This window comes from Coccomyxa subellipsoidea (assembly GCF_000258705.1).
Source record: "Coccomyxa subellipsoidea C-169, whole genome shotgun sequence".
In the NCBI taxonomy this organism is placed as follows: Eukaryota; Viridiplantae; Chlorophyta; class Trebouxiophyceae; family Coccomyxaceae; genus Coccomyxa; species Coccomyxa subellipsoidea.
The window spans coordinates 810,591-831,229 of NW_005178037.1; the positions used below are offsets into that span (position 1 = coordinate 810,591).

Genomic DNA, 20,639 nt, shown 5'->3' on the forward strand with positions numbered 1-20,639 from the left:
GCCTTGAGGCGGGGCATGAGGCGGGCCATGAGCCACTCGAAGGTGCGCAACAGCTGCTTGAGGCCCTCCAGCCCCGGCAGGAAGAGGGATCGCAGGTCGCAGCCGCCGGGGCCCATCAGCCGCCCCAGCACCAGGAAGGCCGGCTCCTCCGGCAGGTACATCAGCACCACACCCGCCACAAACGCCATCCCCTGGCAGTACGACACCTGCAGCAGAGCACATGGTCCCATCAGCAGTTACAGTTGCTACTCCTTGTTACAGTTGCTCAGAAGGGCAAGGAGCTTGCGGCCACCTGTGACAGCCATTGACAGCACAGCAAATGTCCCATAAGCACCCGCTGCCAGCCTCCCTCCCAAAATGTGCTAGCCACTTCACGGGGCATTTCTCAGTATGCAATGCTCATACGGCATCCCCTGGTGATACAACAATGCACATCTCAAACACACCACCCTTTCAGAGCCCGCTCACATCATCACGGCGTCAGTTCTTGAGAAAAAAACATGGTACGGCACAAGTCTTTATGTAAACTGCAGTGACATGTTGCCACCTAAAGAGCTCCAAAAAGCGGTGGGAGCTCTTGGAATGCACCACCCCCACCTCCCTTGGAGCTGTTACGGTGGCAACACGCAAGCGATGCATATGAGCATCGTTTCATATTAGTTTCATGAGCAGCAGAGATGGAGAAGGCACATGCCTCGAGGTCGTGCAGGGAGTAGGCCTTGAGGACGCGGAAGAGCGCCTGCTGCCCCTGCGCGAAGCCAAACTGGGGGTGCTCTGGGAAGGTGCGGTGGATGTCGCGCGTGATGACCTCGTCCACCTCCTCCTGCCCTATGCTGATCTGCAGCAGGGTGTTGTACCGCCCGTCCTCCGCGTACTCCGTGCTTATCGGCCACGTCACATTCCACACCGCCGCCATTATCCCTGCCGTGTTGCACACTTTCACTAAAACATTCGTACCTTTGCCCGAGTCAGGCTTCCCTTCAGCACATCCCTGCAATGCATGCTGTCATAGGGTGCCCTACCTAGACGTCGTCTGAGTACTGAAGGCCAGAGGATTACATCATGATGGTTGCTTATCCTTTCCATCACCCCAAAAGTTGCCTGAATCTGGGGGACCGGCTCATGCGCGCAACGCTGCATGTTTTGTGGGAAGTGCAGTGCTTGCAGTGCAGCCATTGGCAGCGGATCAGCTGCCATGCATGAATTGTTTGGGAGACAAGACCACAGTTTGGCCGCTGAAGCAGTATGAACAGGAAGTTGCGAACAGGGCATACATGGATCTCGGATCAAAGGTGAGGGTGTGGGGTGGAGCGCTTACTGGAGCGGAGGGTGTCGGGGGGCTGGGATTCGGAGGAGAGCGTGCGCTGCAGGGCGACCTGCGCGGGCGAGCGCAGACGGCTCTCATGCCAGTCGTACAGGCGGCTTGCGCCCACCACCATCTCCCACTGCTCCAGCTGCGCTTCTGCACCTTCGCCGTCCTGCCGCAAAAAAGCACCATGCATAAAACTCCCCTGGCCGACGTTGATATTATCAGGGCGCCAATCCCTTGGTCAGTAAGCATTACCATATCCTAGTCTAGCAATATGCATGATGACACTTATAGGAGCGGCATCATAATCCTGAAGAACGATTGTCCCCTCGAGGCAGGCGATTAGCAATGAGGGGAGTGCTGCGAGAGCCACAGACCTGGCTGGAGGTGGCTGTCATGTGGCCGCGGTCTGAGTGCTGAGACAGCGCTCTGTCAGGCGTGGTCCGAGCGACTGGCAGGTGTCCAATGTCGCCATGTGTCGGCGTGCAAAGCTCTGCATGATCCTGCCCATCTGCACTGCCTGCCTCAGATGTCCTGTCCACCCTTACCTGCTTCCCGGAGAACCCAGGCTCTGCAGCCGCCGCGCTGCCGTTTGAGGCAGATTCAGCTCCTGCACCCCTGAGCGGGTCCTCGACACAGTCAGCATGCCTCCAAGCTTCCGAGCTGCCGGCATCCGAGGACGTGGCCGCTTGGCTGGGGTGCGATGCTGCACGCACATTGCTGTTGTGCTCCTGCTTAGAAGGACTGCTCTTCTTGTCGGCTCCTGCGTCCCTGCTGCTCCCAGCAGCTTGCCGTGCAACTAGTTCGATGTCTCCTTCTGCGCTCGTCCTTGCGCCGGCGTCCGGCTCCGCAGCATCTCCGTCCCTCTCAGGCATGGGCTCTAGCCGCAGCCCTGCCGCAGATGCAGCACCGTCCTCAACATCGCCGAGCACCGCCTCGCTGCCGCGCTCAGTCGCGATCGATGCAGCATCCACCGAGCCGGCCTCGGATGCGGCAGCCACCGAGCGGCCGCCCCTTCGGTGAGGAGGCCTTTCCTCTGCTGCGCTCATACCCGCCGGGGGGTTATGCCCCGGCCCGCTCGCCGTGCTGGCCACGTCGGGCACGGCAGATGAGTCATCCTCGCCGGACCTGGAGGTTCGGTGGCTGAGCGTGGCGGAGCCGACGCGCGCTGCGCTGCCGGCCGGGGTGACGGCCCGCGGGCTGACCTCCCCGCCTCCGCTGGTGAAGGATGTGCTTCGCATCGAGCGCTGGCTGCCGTGCCCACCCCTGTCCTCCTCCAGTGCCTGCCAAAATAAAGCTGCATCTCAGGTTCTTCAATTGGCTTGGTTCATTCTTACAGAATCGAGGACGGACAGGACTGCACTTGCCGTAAGAGAATGTCCAGGTAGGGGTCATTCTGTAGTATGTCATGAAAATAAACCCACCTTTTCCTCAATGAGGTTGCCGCACAGGCTGGGGTCTTCCAGCAATGCCATCCACATCCGGGAGCGCAGCTCTTGGGGTGCGTCCTCACAGAGGAGATGGCCCACCTGTGCAAAACATCAGAAACGTTTTCATATGGCATATCTTGATGCGCCTTGAGACCTGTTTCTGGCACATATGTACACCGCGCTGCCATGTAAAGGTCATAGTATATCCAACCTGCACATCAACAGGGGAGTCTCGCTCGGCTTGCAGGGAGGCTTGAAGGCGCTGTTCTTCCATGCGAGCCTGTAGGCGCGCCAGGATGGCCTGTATCTGCCTGGGCCCCTCTGCCAGGCCTCTTCCCACTCGACCAAGCTGATCCGCCCCAGTCTGCACACCTGCATGCGCCCAATTCCATTATGCGCCTCTATATTAGTAATTACTTACTCCTGCCATCAACATCAAGAACATCCCGAAGGTGGTGACCCTTGGGGTGTATCCCGCTCGGATGAGTGTTCTTAGAGGAGACCGACGAAAACTTTGAAACTTTTCTGCCATGTCCAATCATTGACTCAGTCCAATGCGAACTGTTGTGCGAGCTGTGTCTCACCATGCTGGATGTTCTTGATCCGCTTCCCAGCCCTTCGTGCGACCAAGTCTGACGCCTTTCTGCACAGGGCCAGAGACAGCTGAGATATATTCTAACCCTCAGACTCAAGAATTGCGTCCTTGATGAGCACAGGTGCGCAAAGAAGAGGAGTCCTGGGGAACTCACTTTCTGAGTTCCTTGTCTGACAAGAGTTCAGTCGCCGATGCTGCCCTGCGAGCAAAGGCCTCGCCGATGTCTTGCACTTTTTGGAACATATCTGGAACTGCTCGACCGTGAAAGTCGCTCAGAAAGTCAGGATGGCATGGTGTTATCAGACGTTTCAGGTTCGCTCTCAATGCTACACAACTACCTTGATATCACATTCTATACCCAAAATGGTGTGCAATGCGAATGACGGAGCTCGTTCTGTGATACTCCATACGATCGCATATTGCAGAATTCATTTGCAAGGTGCCCCCTTCTCAAAGCGGGGGATCCGAATCTGCTTTGTGCAAGCCACTGCTTGGAAGTTGACCAAATGGAAACTTCTTCAGATCACCGTTCTCCCTGAAAGAAGGGAAATAGAAAGATTACACCTTTTATTTCCACTTCTCACCAAACAAAACTCCGCGCTAAATCGAGATGACAGCACTCCGAAGATCTGACACCTTATAGTCTGGAGGATCACTTACAAGCCACTTAGCTGAAATTTGATATCTTGGACGTCCTACACAGTCCGCATGCCCTTTAAGCGTTTCGAAAGTAGGTGTTCTGGAGGGATTCCAGGGGAATTTGAGATGAGCTTGATACTCTGATACTGCACCATTATTAGACGAGACCTAGCAAATGCCACACGGGAGGAACGGTGCACCTGATAGTGCCAGCGTTCCAGGAAAAATGCCAGCAAATCAAGTTGCTGCTGCTGGTGGCGGCAAGCCTCCTCCTTTCTGGGCAAATTGGGGAGAGCAGTGGAACAACACCAGCCAGAACATGAGGAAAAATGCATCCACATGGGTGCGAGACATGGAGGGCAAGGCGAGGACAGTGAAGATGCCAAAGATGGAGATGCCAGGTGAGGGGAATAATCTGTTCCAGTCACAAAATTCTGTAGGAGCACGGGGCCTGTTGCTCTCTGACAGTATTCTCACTGCGTACTTCATGTGCAGTGCATGTGGATGTGGACTTCCTCAACCCCTTCATAACATCCGTGAAGAGGACAGCGTGGGACACCTGGCGGAGATTGCCACCTCAGGCACAGCTTGCGCTCCCTTTCGTGGCAACGGGCGCCACCACAGGTCTCATAGTGGGAAAAATACAGGGAGGCAGAATCCGGAAACAGGTGCAGCCCCTCAGCTTTCCTGCCATCCCTCCAGCTTTCCTACAACCCCTCTGAAAGTCAACAAAGAGATGTGGATATGATACTGGTCACCTTGTTTTCTAGTCAATTACGCATTCCGCATGCAGGAAGCTTTGTTTGGCGCTTTAAAGAACCTGCTGTGTGCAGAGAGAGCGGATTGGGGAGTTGGAGGCGCGCATAGAGTCCCTGCTCAATGAGCGGGACACCCTGAAGGGCAGAATACAGCAGCTGAAGGTGTGGACGTTGACTGAGCCTCCTGTGAACTACCCAGGCTAGGAAGAAATCTGTGTGCATACTTTCTTGAATTAAAGTCTTTACATGCACTTTCTTGTAGTCACAAGCGAGGGTGTAACTGTACCATCTGCTGGTGCAGGCCAAAGCATTGGCGCCAAACAGTGCATCTGAGATGCGCATGGCTCATGCGGTGGCGGAGGCGACAGCGGCCGCGGCTGCTGCTGCATCTGCGGCGGCCTCAGCAGCGTCTGCCTGCCAGGTGACAGTTTACCGGCCGCCACCACCGCGGCTGCGCCCCCAGCTGCAAGGGGCACCCATTAAGCAGCAGCCCTCATAGATTTCGAACATACATGGGTGACATGTACAATATTGGTAATGACTGATTGTGCATCATCACATGCTGATGACTGCCCTGCGGAAGGTTTGATGGGAGAGGGAACTTGAGATATATGCGATAGCAAGACAAGAACGTTGGGAACAAGAGAGGAATGCTTGAGAGCAGGGAGAGGTACATGGGGCAGGGAAACACAGTTCCAAACATTCTTGCTGATTGATACAATTCTTCCCCATTTTTTACATCATGGGCTTCTGAAAGTAGGCGCCTAGAGCCTCGCATTTACTACTTTCCTGACCAGATTACAAAACAGGTGATAGCAATCTCAACTGCTGCAATCTAGTGTGCAGCATGAAAGTTTCCATGGATGTTGTGATGTCAACTGTAGTCACAGACGTCAGACGCTCAAAACACCGAAGACACGGAACAAACCTCAACAGACTAGAGTGTAGTCAACTTTTGAGAGTCTCCACAAACTGAAGGAAACAGTAGTTTTAGTTGTGACAGGCCCAAAAATTGCTGTTGTCAACTTAAACATGTGAAGCGCAACGTTGTCAACCGAACAGATAAACTCAGCCAATCAAGAGGATTTTAGGTGTCATTCATCAAGATCTTGCAGGCTACCCTCAATCAGGCTCTCTGAGAGCTTTGCCAGCGCATGCGATGCCTGTCTTCTTGGCTTGCGACCTGGAGCTGCTGCTGCAGTCCCTTGTTCTGATGCTGTCACCTCTTGCTGCTGTATGACAGCGTCCTCAAGCATGCTACCAGCCCTGCACAGCAAGTAAATGTCAGCATATAATGTATGCATGCAACACAAGGTGTATCTGCATGCACGAAAGGCTCACCTGTGTATCTCAGCCTCAGCAGCATCTAACAGAGCACACAGGCTTTTCTGCACCGCCTGATTCCTCATCCTCCCGTTGCCACCAGCTGCCTGAGTCTCTGCTCCACCGTTGCTCTCTGAAAACACAGCAGAAACACACTTCTTATTCCCGCACATGCTGCAGCATATATCTGGCTCAAAGCAGCATGTCATGCATGCATCACTGCAACTAGGTAAGCTGCTGCATGCACTGTGACAAATTTGCCAGGCGTGCTAGCGCACCTGGGAGCAATATTGCTTCGCAGCATGACAACACGGCCGCCACTTCCTGGCCAAGCTCAGCCATGGTGCAGCCTCTCTCCTCGCCCAGCAGTTCCCGCACTTCACTGGCGCTCAGATCCACCAGAGCTGCAATGGTGTCGGCATTGGCCGACTGCCAATGCACACCCTGCTCACAAGAAAACTCCTGACTTCCCTTTTCGGTACATGGCATGCCACCCCTCTTTACAGATAGTGGATTGCTGTATGCTACATGCATGGTCTGACTCACAAATCTCTCATGCTTGCTGTCAGGGCATAAGGAGATGGCTTCAACGCCGCAGGCACAAACAATTGAGGCAGATATCCAGTAGATTTATCAGTATTGCTCGATCAAGGCAGAGACCCTCACCTGTCCGCCATTGGAGGAAAGGCGCTCGGCAGCGTCTGACATGGCTTTGGAGCAGAGCTGTGACAGGTCTAGGGCGCGTTCCAGGGATCGTAGCAAGCCAAGGCCGCACGCCGTCAGAGCAGCCTGCCGCTTGGCTGCTTGGTCTTCGCCCGCAGGGTCAGCCCCTATGCCGGCAGTCGCAGCCTCCTGTTGGGCCTGCATGAGTGCAATCCACTTGCTGCTACAACTCCCTCAGAATACACTTATTAAATCCATGATAAAAATGTATCCCCAGCTGAGTTTCTCATCAGCTCATCCACTGCTCTGCACAAAACAATGGTAGAGGATGCACCGCATGGGCTGTATTGTCAGATAAAATGCACAGACTGCTCCTGGGCCCAATGATTGGACGCATTTCCGCTCAACATGGATCTAACAGCTTCGATCCTGACTAATTGTACCTGCTCCAAATCGGCTTGGGCGCTCTGCAGCCGCGCCAGCTCAGCATCCTTGCGTGCCAGCTCAGTGCGCAGCCGCCCCAGCTCATTGCGCAACCGCGTCAGCTCGGAGCCGTCATCTGCCACGTCAGCCTCGGCCGCGCGCGCGGCCGCACCGTGCATGAGGTGTTCCATCCGGTCCCTCAGCTCCCGCAGCATTTCGTCCTGCGCTCATGGCTACCACCACTCAGGGACTGCTGACCAGGGTCACAGCATCCGTCGATGCTCTATAGAGAGCAAATTCCTTCATTGATTTGCGTTGAGAAATTTCCATTGCAAAGTGTGAGATACAATTGATGGACAGCAGTTTTGTTTATGGAGACCCTCAAGTTTTGTGACTCCTCTGAAGGACTGTTTCGATTTTGACAGGCGTGACTCTGTCCTTGCTTGTGTGTACACCGATTGGCGAATGTGTTTCTGCAAATCTTGGATGTACGAAACCAGACAAAGCTATTTCTGTCCAGCGAATGGGGCGCAAGAGGAGTACTCCGTGTACCTTGCGAGCGCATGCGGCCTGGGCGGAGCGGGCCTTGGTCTCTATGCCCTGCAGGTTCTGCGCACTGTTCTGGGCCTGCGCTTTGACCAGCTGCTCCGACAGCTCGTCAACCTGCGCGCATCCCTCTTCAGCTTCTGACCAACGCCTAGAGGAGTTTCGCTTGCTTGTCAGCATTGTCACTTGTGAGTATACAAGTAAGCACCGTCACCAGTGTGCATGACATCATCTTGGCACAGGCACAGACCAGATGGCCTCATCTGTCCATCCGAGTAAAATTTGGAAGTACTTTGGGAGGAAGACTGCATGCTTTCCAGGCTTTTCACTTGTGAGAACAGGCCGCACCCGCTTGCGCAGGTCGGTCACGAGCTGCTTCTTGCGCAGCAGCGCGGCCTTGACTTCCCGCAGCTTTGCCTCGGCCGCCTCTCGCGCAGCAGTCTCTGTGGCCAGCGCTGCAGCGTTTCCCAGAGGAGCCCCTGATGCAGCGCCCTGCAGGGACTGCAGCTCACGCAGCCGCCTTGTGCTCTCGGACCGCGCCGCCTTGAGCGCTTCTTGCGCGTTTGCCAGCTCCCCCTGACATATATGGACAGCCGCTCAATGTCAGCTCATCTAGGCTATCTGTCTAGAGGCACAGCAAACCCCAATACGGTACTGTCTACATTGCAAGGCCGTCATGTGTATGCTTCATTGAGCTCTCAGTGATAGTTCAGCAAGCAGATATTCTTTTCAATGCAGATACTGCAAGGGCACACACTTGGAGCCGAAGGAAGTTGGCTGCGGGCTGCTGCCGCCGTTCGGCCGTCGCAGCAGCTAGGCGGTCCTGCACAGAGCGCAGCTCTCGCTGGCACGCCTGCAGCTTCTCGCGCAGCTTTTCCGCGGTTTCCCTTGCCTCAGCGGCCGCCGCCTCGGCCGCCTGCCGCTGCAGCCGCTCCAGATCCGCCTCCCGCTCGGCCGCCGCCACCGCCTCCCGCTGCACTGCGTCCGCCACCTCCGCTGCTGCGCCACATGCCTGCTGCAACCCCTCCGACGGCCTAGTGTCATTTGCAGGAGCAGTGGCACGCCTCGTGCTGGATGAGGACGCCTGCGGCCTGGAGCCGCCATGTGTCGGCCGGCCGGCGTCCGCGGCCGCCGCGGCCTTCCAGGGCCGGCCGGCAGCGGGCGGCTGGGACAGCGCAACGCGGAGCCGCGCCTCAAGGCCGGCGACCTCGCCCGCCTTGACAGCCTGGTACGCCCGAAACTGCTGCCGCAGGCACTCGAGCTCGCGGGCGGCTCGCGCGCAATCGGCGCGCGCCGCCAGGACGCTCGCTTGCTCGCGGGCCTGCGCGTCCTGAAGCTGCGCGGCGGCCGCCGCGCGGCTGCGGTCCTCGGCAGCGGCCGCCGCGGAGGCCGCCGCAGCGGCCGCCTCCTGCCGCAGTGCCGCACGCTCGGCCTCCATGCGCGCCGCCATGTCGGCGAGGGCCCCCCGGTGCTGCTGCGCACTCCGCTGCCGCTCCTCCTCGGCCGCCCGCCGTGCCTCTTCCAGCCGCCGGCTCTGCGCCTTCGCCTCGGCACGCATGGCGTCTGCGCGTGTGTGCTCCCTCCCGGCCTCCTCCACCGCAGCTTCCCTCTCTGCGATGGCTGCACGAAGATCCTCGCGCAGTTGCTGCACGGCTTCCCTGTAGCGGCGTGCCCTGACGAAGCCCTCCCAGCGCAGCGCGCCCCTGTCCTCCTCGCCGGACTCCGCCAAGCTTGTCGCCTGCCTTTCCAGCAGCCGGCAGCGGTCGTTTGCTGCCTTCAGAGCCTTGTGCAGACTGCGCACGTCCTCCACAAGCCTGTCAGACGGCTGCAGGCCGTCTACTGAGTCCAGCGCAGCTGTCATCGCGGCCTTCACCTCACTCTGCTGCGTGTCTGCTGCAACCAATTTGGACTCAAGCCTGCATGCAAGCAGGCGCAGAAGCCTCAGGCAAAGGCAGATATTGAAACTCTCAACACAGGATCATGGACTGTCCCAATTACAATGAGAGTCACACACAGATGATTCTTATAGGACATGTTTGTCGCGTCTCCAGAGGTCACGGATATTATTGTTGCAGGGAACTCACAGGGCCAGGCGCTGCTGCGCGTCGGACAGGCGCAGAGTCGCGTCGTGCTCCTGCAGCTCTGCATCAGCGCCACGCCGGCGTAGCTCGGTCTGCGCGCGATCCAGCTCCTCCCGGAGGCTCTGAACTTCTTTGCGCCGGCCGCCCGAGCGCTCTTCGGCGGCCTCCAAAGATGCGCGCACAGATGCCAGCTGCTCCTGCGCACTGACGAGCTCCGCCTTGAGCCGGCCCTCGACATCGCCGGCGGCTCGCAGGCCATCAATGGTGCTCCGCAGCGACTCGACAATACGCGCTCGGCCGGCCTTCTCCTGCGCCAGGCATGCCTGCGAAGACGCGCCCCCCTTTCAGCCCTCTTGCCTTGCTTGGTGACCTTCCAGTCCAGCAAGATGCAATGAGTATCTATGGTCTGGTCCTTTCTATACAAGCATGCAGCTACAGAATATCTTCCAGGAGATGTCAGCAAATGCATAGGGAGTGTTGAAAAACGCAATGTAAGGGAATGCAAGGCCATTGCTGTTGTGTGGGTCTATGGAGGAGAGGCTGAGAATGGCACCTTGAGGGACTGGATCTCCTCCTGCAGGGCTCTCTGTGCGGCGGAGGCGCCGCCGCGCACGGTGTGCAGCTGTTTCTGCGCGGCCTCCAGACGCGCTTCGGCCTCGGCTGCTCGCGCTGCGGCTGCCCGCGCTTCGGCCTGAGCCCCCCGGGCCTGCGACGATACCTCCACCTGAATATCTATATGCATTACATCAATTACATTGATTACAGCTCAAGGAACAGTGCTGATGGTGTAAGAGATACCTGAACAGAGATGGAGCGGCCCGCCTCCGCCGGCCGGTCTCCCCTGCTGGGCGCAGCTGCGGCCGCCTGCTGCAGAGCGGCTGACTCGGCTGCGGCCAGCCGCTCAGAGACTGCCGCCTCGCGCGCGGCCGCCGCGGCCGCGGCGACGGCCATTTCGCGTTTCAGCTCCTGGCAGCGCATTTTCCACTTCTGCGCCTTCGCCTTTAGCTCTGCCACCGCCGCTGCCGCCGCAGCAGCGGCCGCGCTAGTACTCTCCTCCCTGGACTTTGGATCCTGCCCTGCTGCTCTCGAGTCCAGCACCGCTGCGCTCTCCTTTGCCGGTGGCTCAGCTTGGCTGCCGGCACTTGCTGGCTTGGCATGGAGCTGGGGAAGGCAGGCTGACAGCACATGCAGCGTGGATCGCATGGCTCCTGCCTCAAGCGTGACCTTCCCCACAGCCTGCTGAACTGCTAAACCCAGCGCCCCTGCCGAGTCCTCCTCCGCATATGCCTCATCGCAGCTCTGCAGCACACCGCTCAGCGGCTGCTGTGATGCCTCTAGGACGTCCAGATGGTGAGCCAGCATGGTGCACAACCCGCTGAGGGACTCCGCCTCCACAGCAATTGCGGGCGCTACAGCAGGGGCTGTGCTGTGTTGAGATTCGGCACCAGTTGATGCAGGCAGGGCGAGTGGCGTGGCCGCTGCCTCGGCTGAGACTGTGTCGCCCGGGATTCGGGACGAGCCCAGAGATGCCCGTAGTGTCCGCAACCGCTCCTGCAACACAACAGTGGCTTGAACATCTCAGCACGGGCTCTAATGCAAACCTTCTCCTGTGGTATCCACAAGTCTGCAGGTGCTTCAAGAAGTACAGCATCCACCAAATCGGGCGGCTTCAGTCTCCATAGCATAGCGTGAAAGGAGCTGGAGCGGTGCTTACCAGGGCAACGTCACGCTCGCTCTTGATCTGCGCGAGTTCCTTGGACATGGCGGCCACTTTGACGGAGAGGTCCCGGACAACTGCGCGCTGGCTGCACTCCAGCGGCTGCGCGGCAGCTCTCGCCCGCTCCTCGGCGGCTGCCTTTGCCGCCGACTCCAGCCTCTTCACGGCTGCCTTCTTCTCCTGCCATTGCAACCACACACTCAGATGCCTCCCACAAATCTATCGCTCAGAGCAAAGGGATTCAACCGTTATGCACCAGAATCAATGTTCTGCAAGACTGGTGTTTGTGCATGCCTGAATGAGATCCACAAGCTGGTCGACCAGTTCACTGATGGAAAGCTGCCCCTCCGCAGGAGGGCTGTCTTCGGTAAGCCTTGATTGAACGTTCAGCACAGAGGCTGCAGCCACACTGGCCGCCGCACATTCCCTCTGCAGCTCGCGCAGCTGCCTCGACAGCTCCGTAATGTCCTGCGTGCCAACATCCACCCCATATAAGACTCCCACAAACGCAATACACTCGGCTCCATGAATCCTCAATTTCATGCCATTGGACTGCATTGCTGCAGTCCAATGTTACTCAATTCAGAAATTCCCAACAGTCAATGAAAGCATCCTCATTGCTTGAACCGTGTGAAAATTGTCAGATCAGATTGGTTAGGTTTTACTAAGACTGCGTCTGCTGCCAACCTGCTCGCATGCGGCGACGGCCGGGGAGGGACGGTGCAACTGCGCCTGTTGCGCGGCCACGAGCTGAGTCAGGCTGCCTTGCAGGTGCGCAATCTCCGCGTTCCGCCGCGCCATCTCCAGCCGCGCGTCCGCGAGCGCCTCAGCCGCCCCCCGCTGCGGACTGCCGCCGTCGTTGCTCTCACGCAGCACCAGCGCTGTACTCTGGCTGCTGCGCTCCCTAGGTGAGTCAGGCCCCTGGGCTGCAGGGCCTCCGGCAGGATCGGCTTCCCTGTGTATGCTTGCCTCTGGGGCCGGCAATGCCAGAAGGGGGGTCTCAGCCAGGCTGCCTGAGATCCCTGCTGGGAGCCTCCCACTGTCAACGGCTGAAGAGGGATTCCCCGCATCATGGGTGCACTGCTCAGCGACCTGTCCTGGGCTGCTGACATCTGGCTCCCCAGAGGCTGTCGCTGCAAGGGCCTCTGCTGTGGGGGCAGAGATCGTGGGTTCCCCCGCTGTAGCTGTCTCTGATTCAAAGCTTCTGGCAGTGAGAAGGTGCGCTTCAGTCTGAGTGGCTGCCTGAGGCTTGTCTGCGACAAAAGTGCAAGCGAGGCCTCGTCTGGCATCAGCCGCTTCAGCCTCAGCAGCGGCCACGGCGGACTTCAAATCTGTTATGCGCTGGTCGCGCTGTGAGAGGCGCTCGCGCAGCATCTCCTCTGCTCTGGCCGCCACCTGCATGACAAACCATGACATGCCAGAATTTTCTTGTCGTGCTTGCCATACTGTTAGTTTACTCAGCTGTCTGATGCATGGTGTAGCTCTTCATTCTAGTCACATCTAGTGCACGATGCAGCACAGCGTCTACAATACGTGTTCCTATAGGCGCCATCGGCGGATACATGGTGAAACAAGGCGCACTCACCCGGAGCTTGCGCTGCATGTTTGCTTCAGACATGCGCGCGTGCACAAGCTCCTTGGAAAGGGACGCCAACGACACGTCCTCCGCGCTTGCGCGCCGGCCGTCTGTCCCGGCCCGGGAGTCCCAGGCACCATCAGCTGACCAGCGCACTTGCCCTGCTGGCAATTGTTACCATAAGGACACTGTTAGAGATGCCTGTAGATAGCCTCAGCGCTGCCCTACAATGCCCACAAGTGAAATTTAGCAATGAAGCCTGCTATCCAGCCAAAATTCACTTAATCACCTGTGACAAGCGCCTCAGTAAAATATGCCAATCATCACCATGTACTTGGCAGCTTGCATGACATCACCAAGCTGTGGTATATTCGAGCACCTGGCAGTTCAAGAATAGTGTTGTAATTTCTGTACTGGTCACAACAAACGCACAAGCCAGAAACGTGCAGCATGCAGACCTGCTCGCCGCACAGGGCCAATCTGCTCGGCGGTCGCGCGCTCGATGCGTTCCAGTGTGGCATGCAGGCCCTCCACAGCAGCGCCGCGGGTCTCAGCATCCGCCCGGAGCTCTGCCACCTCAGCGCTCAGCACGTCCACCTCAGCCGCCAGCTGTTCCGCCTGCTGCTGCGCGCACGTTGCCTTCGCCCCGGCTGCCTGCGCGGCAGCTTCCTTCTCCTGTGCCCGCTCCAGTGCCTGCAGCGCAGCTGCACTTGTCATGCCTGTTCTGCCCACCTCGAGCACTTGTACACCACCACTGGTGGACTCTTTAACGTTGCATTGGATAAATGTGTCCAGCTTTATTGAAAAAGTGGTGTATCCAATTAAGAGGAGGCCATGGCGCGTAAAAAGGTGCACAGAGCAGGGCACGATACCAAAACTTCTTGAGGTATCATATTTGTACAGCTTCACTTGCCTTCTCGAGGTCCTCAGGGAGAGGGCGGGAGGCGAGGGCGGCAGCGGCAGCCTGTTGGGAGGCAGCCAGCTCCGCCTGAGCATTTTGCACAGCCTCCCTGTGGCTGGCCCTGGTGGCCTGCAGCTCCTCAGCCAGCGCAGCACATCTGGCATATGACTCTGCTTGCAAGGTCTCCCGGTCATGCTGCAGAGTCCTACATGCCAGGCCAGGCACCATGTGTTGAGTCAAGGTATTGCTTGAATCCAAAAGCAGAATTAGATGTTTTGACCTTCCTCTCAGAATGAGGGGCCTTTGTGATAACTACCCTGATCATGCTGGGGCCTTGAAGAAATTATCTGTCTGTGCTCACTGTAGAGAAAGCATTCATGAAGATTACCTGTCAGCCTCCTCTCGGGTCCTAAGCAGCTCTGCCTCCGCAGCAGACAGCGCCTCCTGTGACTGGACCACTCGCTGCTCGGCCTCAGCCGCTGCGGCCCTCGCCACCTCTTCCTGCAGCAGCAGCTGCGCCTGTGCCGCTGCAGCATCCTGCACTGCAGCGTCCCTGCAGATGCTTGCAGCGTCAAGATCTGCGGTGAGCTGCGCGGTGTGCCGGTCCGCGGCGTCCAGGTCAGCGTGCAGCTGAACCAGCTGGCGTTCGGCGGCTTCCAGCCGGACGTGCAGCTGCGCGGCAGCTTCCTCCCGAGCTGCCGCCTCCTTGGTCAGGTCATCTACGCGGCGCACCGCCGCAGCCTCCTTCAGACGGGCGGCCGCGAACTTCGCCGTCAAGGCGACGATCCGCTGTTCCTTGTCACCTGTGAGGAACAGGTGCATGAGTCTGTATGGTGCCTAACAGCAGTGGACTATGTGCTATGAGCTATAACCATGGGTAAGGGAAGAACCACACCTCTGTGTGTGCATTCTTATGCTGAGGATCAAGTCTCACTACGATCTCCAACAAATGTGATGCGTGTCCTTACCGATGCACTATCATGGTAAATTAGGAGACATCAAAGTGCTGACCTAAGGATCCGGTCTGCAGAGTCTCCATGGTCTCCATGAGGACTGACAGCTGCATGCGTCTGTCCTCGGCCTCCCTCGCCCACTCCTCGGCATCCTTCGTGGCGCTCGTTGCCCTGCCATTTGCTTCTGCCAGGGCCTGCTCTGCTGCTGCGAATGCGCTCTGCAGCTCTTTTTCCTTTGCCAGCAGTTCAGCCTGCATGAGGAGAACCAGTACTGTCCAACTGTACTTCTCTTGATACATTTTATTGGATTGAGCACTATCCGGAAAGGATCAAGTTGCATGCAGATCAGGGTGCACAGGTGGTGGCAAACCTTGAGGTTTGCAGCTTCAGCCTTCGCTGCCGCGGCTTCTTGCAGGGCTTGGCTCTGCTCCTCAGCTCCCGAAGCAACACTTGTAGGAGGAGTGCCTGCTGTGGGGCTTCCGCCGCACTTGCTCGACTGCTGAGCATCAATGCCAGTGCTCTTGACCTGGCAGGCAGCATCTGCCAGCTTCGCGTCCTGAATGGCAGCTGCTGCAGAAGCTTCCTCTGCTCCTGGCACAGCAGCGCCATTGACACTGCTCTGCAGCTGCAGCGCATCCCTGAACGCCTGCACACCACATCCATCCTTTCGCCACATCCCTTACTGATGCTGAATCCCTTTGTATCCCAACAATTTGACCGCCATATGCAAAGCAAATTGTTGCTCACAAAATCTGCAAGGCAGGCGCCATTTCCTCTCAAGGTCATCTGGTGACTCTGCCACAACCCCTTCTACCGCCCAGCCACTTTCAAATCTCAACATCTCTGGATTCCATCAAAAATCAGCCAAGCCCTGGTGCTGCCTGAGCGCTACTCACCTTCTCCTTGGCGCGCGCCACCTCGCGCAGTGCGGCCACCTCTGTGTGGTGGGCATCCTGTGCCTCCGCCAGCCTTTTGGCGGCAACCTCCGCTGCCGCAGTGGCGCGCTGCTCTGACATGACCATCTCGCTGACACGCGCGCTCAGCCGCGCCGCCAGTGCCCTGCACAATAGCGTGTCAGACTCAGACTGGCTGCATTGTGGTGGCCTTTCTGCAGAGGGCTTGATACTCTACAAACAATCACCTGCGAGCAAGAAGCCCAGACTAAAACACACTTTTAAAGTACATCTGCCAATAAGCAGGTCAATGAACGTCCCTAGAAGGAGCGGCAGTGGGAATGTCACACCTGGCACTGAGTGCATCTGCCTTGCCCAGCTGGGCTACTTCTCCCAGGCCCACCAGGGCAGCCCTCATCTCCTCCAGCTGCTGCTCTCCACACATGGCCGTCTCCTGCGCACACACCACCAGCCTGCCCCTCATACGACGCTCAAAACAGCACCCTTTTCGATTGCAATGCATCGGTATTTTTTGCTGGGCGTACATTAAGCATGAGGACCAGGAGGAGGACAGAAGGTTTCATGGCCAGGAACAAATGAAGGGTGGATGTAACTGCTGCGAGGAAGTCAACACTGGTGCATGTACGAACTTCTTGCAGAACACGCTGGTTAGTTGTTTGATAGTGAATTGGGCAATGTGTTGCCTCTTCAACGTGGTCTATCCCAGATGTTGTTGTGCAAGAGTGGGTGGTGCTGCATGCCTGCGCAATGCTGTGCAGGGCCTCAAGCCGCGCAAGCCGCTCCTCGGCCGCCGCCAGCAGGGCGCTCTTCTCAGCGCTGGAAGCTCTGAGCTCCGCGATGGTGCCGGCTGATGACGTGTCAAAGTGCGCCAGCTGCAGAGCCTTGCAGCCGGGCATACCTCCCTGCACACACGCTTCTAGTCATGCCCTGCCAGCAGAGAGCCTTACACACTTGCATGCACTCTTGACAGTAAACAAGGCTGGTAGAAGAGGTCAAGTGAGAAGCGGTACGCACCTCGTGTTCACGCTGTTGGGGCCTGGCATGGCGTTCATGCTCAGAGCGCAAAGCGACCAGAGCCTGCTCCAACTCGCCATTGCTTGCCTGCAGCAAGCAGACATTTCAAAATGCCTGTGCCAGAAAACCTGTGCATGTCAGCAACGTGCATCTATGAGGGCATTGCTCTGCAAAAGTCAATAATCTGGCATACTATGGATTCCTTTCTCACCTCCAGCGCAGCAACCTTCTCTTCCAGATCCTTCACTCTGGAGGATGGCGTTTGCACTGGGTCCTTGCCGGGCTCTGAAAGAATGGCTTCCAACTCAGTGATCTGCTCCTGCAGCTGTGATGCCTCCTTCTCTTTGGCCGCAGCCGCTTCCTGCTGGGCTGCCAACTGGCCTTGCAGATCCTGCACCACAGCATACAAACAAAATTCATCTTGATGTGTATAAAGGCAAATTATGATTGACCCGCTTCACTGTGACAATGCTGACCTTGAAGAGGAACAAGCAGGGCAGGGAAGACACCTCGATGAAGGCGTTGGCTTTTTGCAAGCCAACGGAGAGGGCCTCAGCCTCTTGCTTGGAGGCCGCCAGCGATTGTGATGTGACATTCAGCTCAGCTTTCAGAGCAGCCTCCCTCGCGTCACTGCTGCCCTTGGCCTTGCTCCCAGAGGCGCCCACTTCGCGCCTGCGAGGCTCCGGGCTCTTGCGCGCTGCCTCCCTCTTGTATGACTCTAACTCAGCCTGCCAAAAGCATGAACATTATCAGCACAGCAGCTCCTACGACCAGCTGAATTGATACAAATGCACTCTCTCCCTCTTACCAAACGCAAAGTGCACTGGAAAGCCATCTTTATCATGTACACATCACAGATGCTGCAAAACAGATTTCAGGTCCTGTCCCTCTGAGCGCAAATTGCTCCCCTGTAGCTATTTGCTCCCTGCATGCTGTTCTGCAAGCCATACCATCACTCGGGCTTAAAGAAAGAACATCGCATGGAGCCGCCGCAAATTTATATTCCCGGCACCTTGAGGGCGGCGGTGTTGGCGCGCAGCGAGGCCTGCAGGTTGGCGGCCTCGGTCAGCTGGCGCTCCTGCGCTCTGCGCGCTTTGGCCCGCTGCTCCAGCAGTTCAGCCGCGCGCGCCTCGGCCGCCTCCGCGCGCCGCCGGGCCTCCGCCAGGTCAGCCGCCAGCTGGCGCGTCTCCGCCTGCGCCTCCGCAAAACGCACCTCAAACCGCTCGATCACCTGGTCCTGCAATGCACCACCGCTGCGCTGTCAGACCAAAATCCATGGTGTAACGGCCTCCTGGAAAGAACTTGGGGGGTGCATCGCTCCCGGCCCAGCTTCGGGACGAGCACGATGTCACCCATCACTTCATTATAGCGACAGACGATTAGCCTTCTCTAGGCACAGACGACTGGCCTCCTTGCTTCCACATCTTTTAAGAATGCTGTGGGCTATGCTGGTGCTTGCTAGGATATCTTGGCAGAATGCCAGCCACAATTTGAAGTGAGAATAAAAGGGCTGGCAGTATGAAAGAAAATACAGGCAAGGTAGTGGGCTACCATGGAGTATGTAGGAAAAGCTCACCTTGCTCTTGAGCAGCTCGAGCACCTTGCTGTTGCGTGCGTCCTGCGCCGCGCGTTCCCTCCCAACGGCGGCCAAAACAAGCGCATCCACGTCCACATCACCCTCCACGTCAGCCGCCAGCTGTTCCTGCAGGCCCCCCAGTGCCACCAGCTCCTCCCTAGCTTCCTGCAGCTCCGCCGCCAGATCCTGCACCCGCCCGCGCAGCTGCGCGTTCGCCCCCTGCCACCATCGTGCGCCGTATATCAGTGGTGTGGTTTAATTGGAGTGACTGCAGTACACCCTGCCGTCTCTGTTATTCCCCAATTCTCTGGTTCAGTTCAGACAGGTACTGTGCATTTTGCTGCATGTACCATTCTAAGGACATCTGAATTCAGTCCATATAATTGCAACTAGCTCCCCGCATTTTACCAAAACCTCAGTGACTGATTAGAGCCCAATGCACGAATTTGGGTGAGGTGCTGTGCAGCAAGCTTCTTTGTTGGTGCGTACAGATGCATAGTGTTGGCCCCACCTCGAGCTGTGCGTTAGCTGCTTGCAGCTCTCTGTGCTGCGGATGAGCCTCCCCTGCATTCTCGCGCTCCGGCATGAGGCCCTGCATTGGCGAGGCTGCCCCTGTGGCCTGCGCTGCCTCCATCTCGGCCGCTCTCAAGCAAGACTGCAGATACTCCAGCATCTCATCCTTCTCCCTGTTGGCAGCACCATGTAATGATGCCTGAGATGTGACCCTGCATCCCGATTCTCTCGTTTCTGGTTTTTGGGGAGCATGTGAGAAACCATCAAAACGCAAAGGGGCCCAATGTTTAGATGGTTAGTCATGTGTTTTATTGAAGTGAGGACTGCAGCAGACCTGAGAGCCTGCTCCTGCTCCTCTATAGTGGCCAGCAGCTCGTCCTGCACCTCCCTGTCTAACAGCTCCTCCTCCTCATGGCTCCAGCTGCCTCCTTGCCCCTGGACTTGTGGGCTGGCTATCCCGCTAGCTGGCTGATGAAAGCTGCTTTTGGCTTGCATGGCAGCCCCCCCTTGCGGCTCTGTGGGCTCTCTGGACCTGTGTAAGACAGCATTGTGAGCTGCTGCGTCCTGGTGTGGCTCAGACAATAGCTGCTCGGCGCCTCTGTCTGCCATCTGCCAGGCTGAGAAGCGGGAGCTGCGCCGCTGTGGGGGTTCGCTGATTGACCCACGCATCTGAGACATGTCTTCCGCTGCACTGGCATTCTCTGCACTCTGCTGACGCTCAGCAGTATGTGCTGGCGCGGCTGAAGGCATTCTGGAGTGTCCTCTTGGGTCTGTTCGCGGTGGGGTGGGATCTCTGAGTGCCGCTCCAATTGGACGGGGGATGCGCTCCATTCCAGCTTCTTCCGGGGCCAAGAAGAACGTTGCATGGAACTTCTGATCGAAGTATGTAGCCTGGGCAACACACACAATAGTAATCACTGTAGAACAAGGGACACTATATTGCAAGATGTAAAGCTTTAACAGATAATAACGAGCGTCTGCTCCTTCTCTTGGACATCCAGAGCGTTTGATATGCCTATCAAAATATACAAGCACACTCTCCGTACCTTGATGTGGAAGACATCCCGCTGACCCTGCTCTGCTGCCTTCCTCTTTTGCACAAATTTCAGAACCTTGAGCGTGACTTGGAGCTGGCAGGAGTGGCCTGACTTCAGAAATATCTTCGATGGGGATACAGTAAAGCGATCTGTGCTGCCAGAACGAACGGTGGCCTCCACCGTGGCTCGCAAATTATTTGTAATTGTGACCACTTGCGTGTAGGCCTGCAGACAGATTGACAGCATTGTGGTACGATGTCAGGTTTACAAAATTTCTTTCAAGATTCATGCAGCATTTTTGAAGGTTTAGCTCTTCTTTCCCAGTCAAGGAAGGTAAACATCCGCCCCACCTGGTTAAGGTGCACATCCTGGAAAATCAATTCCTCGGGCTCGAGCGTGAGCAGCCCGCCGTTCTCACTCATAGCTCCACCTGATGTAGAATCAAAGGGCTCGGCACATAGGTTTTGAGGGTCTGTCGTGGTCACGCTAACATCCACTCCACCATCAGTCTAGGATTGTTGCAACAAAAAGGGACTGACACGTCTTGATAGTGTATACCCATCATCGAACCCTTTCCTAGCATTCCAAGATTGGGAAAGAAGTGGATGGCAAAGTTGGAACAGGTCCGCATGCATTGTTGTTGACCAGTCATATAAAACCCTAGAGAAGTT

General features: G+C 57.3%; 2 protein-coding genes across 2 annotated transcripts; one reads left to right on the forward strand and one right to left on the reverse strand.

Moving 5' to 3' along the window:
- Positions 1-3,847: 3,847 nt before the first annotated feature.
- Positions 3,848-5,230, forward strand: COCSUDRAFT_65679 (hypothetical protein; the record flags this gene model as incomplete). The annotated part of the gene is made up of 4 exons (XM_005648470.1): positions 3,848-4,374; positions 4,469-4,641; positions 4,807-4,893; positions 5,033-5,230. Exons 1-4 carry the CDS (start codon positions 4,149-4,151, stop codon positions 5,228-5,230), a joined length of 684 nt encoding a protein of 227 aa, XP_005648527.1. The 5' UTR covers positions 3,848-4,148.
- Positions 5,231-6,068: 838 nt separating this feature from the next.
- Positions 6,069-20,390, reverse strand: COCSUDRAFT_62512 (hypothetical protein; the record flags this gene model as incomplete). The annotated part of the gene is made up of 31 exons (XM_005648471.1): positions 6,069-6,187; positions 6,333-6,483; positions 6,721-6,915; positions 7,161-7,361; positions 7,693-7,803; positions 8,035-8,262; positions 8,444-9,602; positions 9,771-10,090; positions 10,321-10,473; positions 10,566-11,318; positions 11,482-11,664; positions 11,794-11,952; positions 12,172-12,879; positions 13,070-13,221; positions 13,519-13,753; positions 13,962-14,166; positions 14,350-14,764; positions 14,973-15,165; positions 15,285-15,560; positions 15,811-15,973; positions 16,158-16,261; positions 16,521-16,730; positions 16,843-16,929; positions 17,054-17,233; positions 17,319-17,570; positions 17,855-18,079; positions 18,419-18,637; positions 18,930-19,104; positions 19,266-19,822; positions 19,978-20,193; positions 20,319-20,390. The coding sequence occupies 31 exons, from the start codon at positions 20,388-20,390 to the stop codon at positions 6,069-6,071; spliced, it is 8,376 nt and encodes a 2,791-aa protein (XP_005648528.1).
- Between the last annotated feature and the right edge of the window lie 249 nt (positions 20,391-20,639).